General features: G+C 41.0%; 1 protein-coding gene and 1 long non-coding RNA gene across 10 annotated transcripts; one reads left to right on the plus strand and one right to left on the minus strand.

Moving 5' to 3' along the window:
- Positions 1-3,967: 3,967 nt before the first annotated feature.
- LOC145447786 (uncharacterized) lies at positions 3,968-6,801 on the plus strand. Of its 9 annotated transcripts, XM_080326061.1 has the most exons (8): positions 3,968-4,337; positions 4,392-4,451; positions 4,516-4,587; positions 4,652-4,795; positions 4,860-4,934; positions 5,264-5,374; positions 5,441-5,588; positions 5,643-6,801. In XM_080326061.1, exons 1-7 carry the CDS (start codon positions 3,968-3,970, stop codon positions 5,539-5,541), a joined length of 933 nt encoding a protein of 310 aa, XP_080182187.1. In that variant the 3' UTR covers positions 5,542-5,588; positions 5,643-6,801. The 9 variants fall into 9 exon arrangements, with proteins under 9 accessions (XP_080182187.1, XP_080182184.1, XP_080182186.1 ...); XM_080326058.1 differs by having other exon boundaries at positions 5,264-5,588; XM_080326060.1 differs by having other exon boundaries at positions 4,652-4,756; positions 5,264-5,588.
- On the minus strand, positions 4,725-5,745 carry LOC145447791 (uncharacterized). The gene is made up of 2 exons (XR_013917704.1): positions 5,626-5,745; positions 4,725-5,570 (listed from the first exon to the last, which is right to left on the minus strand). It is a non-coding gene; the product is annotated as an uncharacterized LOC145447791 (long non-coding RNA).
- Positions 6,802-7,351: the final 550 nt, after the last annotated feature.

Below are 7,351 nucleotides of genomic sequence, written 5' to 3' on the forward strand. Positions count from 1 at the left end.
TTTTTCCACGACTCCGACTCCAGCCACTATACTTTTCAACGACTCCGACTTCAAGTCGTGTTAAAAAGAGACTCCGACTCCATTAAGCGAAAATTAGTTGAAACTCCAACTCCGACTCCACAGGCAACTCCAACTCCGACTCCCTGCCGAACGCAAACTTCCGTTTTATCGAAGCTCATTCAAATCCTGGGAAGTGAATAGGGATGAGAATTTCTGTTTCGTATGAACGTGAATCTTTTTGAAAGGTTTTATATGTGAACGCGAACGTGAACACGAATCTATGAAGTCATATGTCGTCTTATTGCAAATTTCAATTCTACATTTCCGTGAAGTAATATATTAATGTACCGCACGATACCTAGCGACACTCGGGCCACAATGCCGAAATATATGCATTGCAAATTTCAATTCTACATTTCCGTGAAGTAATATATTAATGTACCGCACGATACCTAGCGACGACTCGGGCCACAATGCCGAAATATATGCACTTTTTTTGCACTTTTTAACCGTCACCAAATGTATCAACTGGAACAATCAAATGCTCCAACGATTCAATAAAATCATCTTTCGTCGCTTTGCCAACATTCTCGACGAGGACTTGCAAGGAAATATATGCTTATGCATTGACGGTCTAGGTTTGTCACACAATCATCAGGGTTGTTGTTGTTGTTAATTAAACAGAAAAATTGGCGCTTATCGCCTGACGGCCTTTTGCACCACGGTCATTAAGCATAGTACACAAATAAAGGAGGTAACACGAAATAATGATCAATAGCACAATTCAGTAGAATCAATCAGGTGAGATAAGGCGATTACACAAATTGATGCACGTACGAACATAATAGAATAGAATAACAGAAATAAATTACAGACTACGGTTATAAATAGCGGTTGCACGATAACACAAATTCAACAACATACGCGACTATACGAGAATCAGTGAGCAAATCATCAATACAGAAATTCACTTTTAATTGAACACGTTTATCAATAAGAAATGAACGATGAAAGTCATATTTAGGGCAAATAATTAAGAAATGATCCACAGTTTTGGGGTAGCGGCAGTAACAACACGCAGGAGAGTCTACCATTCCAAGTTTAAATAAATGGCCATTTAATCGACAATGACCTGATTGCAATCGAAGGATTACACTATCATAAAGGCGATTACCATAACCAGGGGAAGGATCAAGAACAGAACTGTTGAGTGTTGAAGGACTTGTAACGAAGGCCGTTTTCGGATCTCTGGTATTCTTGGTCCCACAATGCCATGCAGTGGCCACGTACTATGTGCCGGGCTTCTTGTTCGGAGAGCGCCGGCATATCTTCGGAACTTGGCGGGGTGGTGGAGACATTCTTTGCCAATCTGTCAGCTTCTTCATTGCCGTGAATGCCCACATGGACGGGTATCCAAAGGAATGACACGTTGACGTCGAATTCACTCAATCGAGACAGGGAGAATAATATCTCATAAGCCAGCTTATGGCGAGGATACATGTTGAAGTTGCGACTGCAAGCCAGGGCAGGGCGCTCGAACAATCTGACATGATCAGATATTCGGTTGACGCAGTGGCGGCTCGTCCTATAGGGCAACTGGGGCATTGCCCCACCTAAAATTCTGTTCAATAACAATTCTTTACCATTTATAGACGCACAACAATCTATATATACCGAAATCACAGCGAAAATCATATTCTTCTTGTCCTTTCGCTTGTAAATGCCCATGTATAGCGAAGTCTCTGCGAAAATCGAATTCTCTTCTGTGTTTTCGCTTTGCGAATGCCTAGCCGGGGCATGCCCCGGTAGCGCTCATAACAAGCTTTCACTGTCTATTCTCTCAAAGCCGCGCACAATAAAGAAACGGGGATTTACTCTCTCCTATTCATAAAATTACCGAGCAACCGGGGCACAATAGGTCTGTGCCCCTAAGGTGTGATGTAACAATCTTATCTATATCTGAACTCGGTTACCGTCATATGCGTTTAGTCGACCTTTGCTGGTATAGGTCGATTTTGATGGTGTTTCACACCATGAAAACTCTTGAAACTTGGTGTGTCATGTCGTGATGGTGTTATTTAACATTGCCTCAAGTTTCAGGGTTTCTACTTAAAGTTTAGGGTAGTAATTCCGTTTCCGAAGTTGAGTGTGTGCTGATCCGACATGTATCGCAAACAGATTTTACTCAAAAGCCGGTATTGGTATCCATTGATTTTGACGATGTTCAATACTGAGATAGGTTATGACATTTGGCACGGTAAGTCTTAATGTTAGTATCGAACGCTGTACTAAGTTTTAAGTTTGTCACTGAACTATGTTAGTGGTAATTTCGCTTCCTAAGTCGAGTGAGAGCCGACTCGTCATTTATCGCGAACAGATTTTACGCAAAGCCGGTATTGGTCTCTATTGATTTTAACGATGCTCCTTACCTAGATCTGTCATGAGCTTTTGCACGGTGTGTTTTGATTTTAGTATCGAACGCTGTGCCAAGTCTCAAGGTTGACACTCAATGATTAGGGCAGTAATTTCGTTATCAAGGTCGAATATGGTAGAGATGCGCTCTGATCTGACACTTTAGCCTACAACGCATTGCGGATTTCACGCAAAAGCCGGTGTATCTGTGGTAACGTTAACTGTGTTCCATACTGAGATAGGTGACGAGATGATGATATCATTCTCATTTGCATTCAAATATTTACTTTGATATTATATTCTCCGATGTCAATTTCACCGTGAAATTGTTGCCTTCAAGCCATTTGCTTACAACGCCCTGTCAAGCGCGATAGCTATTTCGTTTTCGATGGCGGCTAACAGCTGATCACTTGATCAGCCTATTCCTCAGTAAATTTTACGCAAAATTCGGTCTATTCGCATTAATTTTGACAGTGTACCATACCGAAAAGGGCCATGAGGCAGAGGCTACTTCTCGATGATGTCATGTAACAGTGTACTAAGTTTACGGCTTTCATCCACGTATATATTCGGTAATATATTTTTCAAATGCGATTTCGCAGCAGACCTATAGACAGTAATAAAGCCATATGTGTCGTGTTACAGTCTCCAGTTTCAAGGCCAAAATCTCCTATGCTGTATTGAGACCGAATTTCCGAGGCTGCTATTCTTAGTTCTTCAGACTGGTGCTTTGGATTCAATATGACAGGCCCAATGTATGAGATAACAATTGCGTTGGTGTCCGAACTCGTTGACCTTTCCAATTAGGCTTACGCAATCTCTCGAGTTATAGTCATTTCCATTTCTGCAGATAATTAGTCAGGTCTAGTGCGAACATGAACCGTGTTGAATCTTTGTTCCGTACGCCGTTTACGCAGTTACCACACTTCAAGTCACAGCTCACCGGCAGACCTCTCGTGGCACAGACGTTAAAATCACTGTTGTCGGGAAATTCATGTTACCGTAACATAGGCTTACCATATTTTGGAAATCTAAAAAGAGGACACTTTTCCAGAAATTTGAGACTTGCAAAACCGGAGAAGAATTTTCAAAAACCGGTGAATTTTTCCCACTTTGTGATCGGTTGACTAAAAAAAAAGGTCATCTTTTCCGCTCAGAGCTCAAAGTACCGTTTTTCTTCCCGCATTGCTAGGTGGATAACTAAAAAAAGGTCATCTTTCCACCCAGAGCTAAAATAACCGTTTTTCACTCCGAAATACCCGCCGGAGCGGACAAAATCTCAAAAAAGAGGACAAAAGGGCGTCCTCCGAGGACACTTTCAAAAAAGTCAAAAAAGAGGACAAATCCTCTTAAAAGAGGACGTATGGTAACCCTACTTGTTTACGTTGGAAAACGCCATTGTCACGTCATCTTGATAACCTACTGACAACCTTGACAACCTTGACTTGACAACCTACTTGTTTACGTTGGAAAACGCCATTGTCACGTCATCTTGATAAAAAGTCGCTTGCAGCCCTTGCCCCACCACCTGATATTGTCACGAGCCGCCACTGCGATGAAATTACCTTGCCATCACATTTTCCGCTTTCGTCGACAATATTCTCGAAGCTTATTCTGTCCAGATTTATGTGCAGTGCGGTGGACACTCGAATACTACAGGATAAACAATAACGTTCTCTCCGATCATGAAATTGAATTCCATGCTGGGGCCTTTGGGATTAATGTCACAAAGCCGAAGCCAATCACGTCACAGTTTCAAAAGTTCAAAAGAGCCAATTTGATAGCCCAAAAATTAGCTTCGATCGTATCCGAGTCATCCATGTCTGAATTCAACAGCAAAATCGAAGTGTTGGAACTACTGCTGCAGGAATGGGGCAGTGGACGTGCAGTAGCATTGTATACCAGCAACCCAGCTGAAACACAAGGTTAATAGATAATTTAGAAAAATTTATAATTCATAACACCGACTTTTATAACAGAAACTGAATCAATAAACCTTCAACGAAAGTCTGTACCTGGGACCAATAACACTACAGCAGGTACGTCTATTGTGCACTCATTAACACTTGATATTTATTTCTGTATCCTCTCCGTTTCTGGTAGGTTGTGTTGATTCTAACAAAGATGGATCTCATGCCTCTGTACCTGGGACCAATAACACTACAGCAGGTACTGGTACGTCCATTGTGCACTCATTAACACTTGATATTTATTTCTGTATCCTCTCCGTTTCTGGTAGGTTGTGTTGATTCTAACAAAGATGGATCTCATGCCTCTGTACCTGGGACCAATAACACTATAGCAGGTACTGCCTCTGTACCTGGGACCAATAACACTACAGCAGGTACTGCCTCTGTACCTGGGACCAATAACACTACAGCAAGTACGTCTATTGTGCACTCATTAACACTTGATATTTATTTCTGTATCCTCTCCGTTTCTGGTAGGTTGTGTTGATTCTAACAAAGATGGATCTCATGCCTCTGCGAAGGAAAAGACGGTGGTGATTGTTGAGACGTCAGGTTAGTTAGCATTTTACTTAAAATGTTATTCTAGTCTATTAGTTGCAGACAACACTACATCACCAAGTAATGTAGGCCTATCAGTCATTCATTCAATCAATCAACCATACATACACTATTCACAAGCAACATCCCAGGTTAATTAAGCTACCAGACATCATGTTATTAGGACTGCTTTCGCGGAAATATCAGTATCAATAAACTCCGATATTTGTTGCAATTTCATTACAATAAAGAAATTATCTTAAATCACAGACCAGGTCACTATACTCACTGGATTTAGATGTATGTTGCAATTTCATGATGTTTGCATGTTTGTTTACCTTCAGATGCGGAAAATTGCGCTATAGCAGTGTCCGAAGTCTGTGATGCAGAAAATAGCACACCAGCAGTGTCCGTAGTCTGTAGCAAAATCACCATGTCACCAGACAAGTTCACGGGTTGGTGTCAAATTAATCCAAACTTTATCTTGCTACACTATAATAAAACTGATCTTGCTGTTTCAGATCTTTCAAACATTCAGCTGCCATCAAAACTGAAAAAAAAGAGGACGCCCATAAGGCTTGGAACAAACTGTGTTTGGCCTTCCGAAGAAGAAGAAATGTGACGCTCCAGTTCCATTTAAAAAAAGACACCCTAAAAACAGAGACCGATGTAAGTTTATTTCATGCAGAACCTCAGCAAATTTCACTTCTGCCTCATTCACAGTGATGCTGTCATGGTTTGTATCACCATCTGACACTAATGAAGCAGTGTATGGAAAGAAATTGGGCAGTAAGTCTGTCACGTCTGACACTCGTCTCATCCCCAACAGCTGCCTTGATGAGACTGTGAATATACTCCACATCAAGAATTACTTCGCATGTGATGGATGGGCTGCTGTGATGAAGGCATTCCAAAGTAAATATAGTCAGAAGGACTGGTACTGTGGAGTATGCGACCTTCAACTTACAAAGAGCAATTCAATTCGTTGCGACTCCTGTCTCAGCCGGGATCATCTCCTATGTGCTGGATTAAACACTTCCCCGAAACAAAACAAATGGTTCTGTGGCCGCTGCAAAATATAATAGATGCCTCTGTTAGAAAAATATGTGGCGGCAACTTTGACATTGAAAGTACTTCAATGTTAGTTTTCATGATTGATGTTCCCAGTGAAAACACGCTATCAATGCTTAAATATCTTGGAAGCAGCAAATTGTATGCACAGCATTTACTGTCACTTGCAATATGGAATGTGCGGAAATGCCAGCATGCATACCAGATTAACACCCAATGATCATATATACATTGAAAGTTATACACAAATATTTTTCGAACAGTTTGTCGTATGTGTTCGATGACTTTTTCATACCTGCTTAAGTTGTTCACTCCCTTAATACAAGACCCTCGTCGAAGGCAAATATCTACTTGGGCCCATTTAATAGCTGTGACCTAACCAAGAGATCTATCGACTGACCTATCATTTTGAATGGATTACCACCTTTGAATTGCTGTATGGCAGATTATAAAAAAAATACCTCATTACCTCTTGTCGCCGTTATAACACTCTTGACCTACCTGATTACCTCTGATAGTCGTATTAACACTGTTGCCCTACTTCGCCCAGACATTGATTCATTTGCTATCATTTAATTTTTCTTCATCTTTTCAACTACAATTCGTTACAGACGGATGATGCAGAGACAATGTAGGCATATACTTGTTTCATGCGGGTTTTATCACACCACTTGACTTCCAAGGCTGTATCAATCTCTCCTATCCGACACCAAATACTGTGCATGCACATGTTTTCTGTATGATCATTATGCTGCTGTCCATTTGTTCTGTATTTCTGTTGTATGAAAATAAAGACGCACAGTCTCTCTCAGTTGGTATTCCAATCATTACTGCGCAGCAACATCAAGTATGAGTACTCGTAGTACAGCAGAGGTGACAATTCCGTCTTAGCTGTACAAGTTCACGTACAATTGGTTAGGTCAACGACGCTTGCATGGGTTCAGAAATAGGTGGAGGCAGCAAGAATTTCAGCGAATCGTTCGTGTTCTGACTGCATCCGGTTATTTAACGATAGCACTTTGGAACTCTTCGTATGGCGCAAACATTCCCTCGGAGCTCCAATTATGAGCATACAAATCAGTATCCTACTTGTTCTTACTTCATTAAGCGTAGGTGAACATCTCTTGTAAAGGTAAAGGTGGGCGTCAAGTTCTGGTACTGTCACGACAGCAATTTGCAATTATTAGTATGGCGTAAACTTTCCCTCGGAGCTATAATTATAAGCATACAAATCAGTAACAATTAAATAGTATATTCATATTGAAATGAACCCGAATATTTTCGGCTGACACTCGTCAGGGGTAATCGTCAGCAACTAGTAGAGAATTGGAAAGAACATTGTATATCAACAATCGTATCAC

This window comes from Botryllus schlosseri, chromosome 10 (genome assembly GCF_051294905.1).
Source record: "Botryllus schlosseri isolate E-star chromosome 10, Bs_hap1, whole genome shotgun sequence".
Classification (NCBI taxonomy): Eukaryota; Metazoa; Chordata; class Ascidiacea; order Stolidobranchia; family Styelidae; genus Botryllus; species Botryllus schlosseri.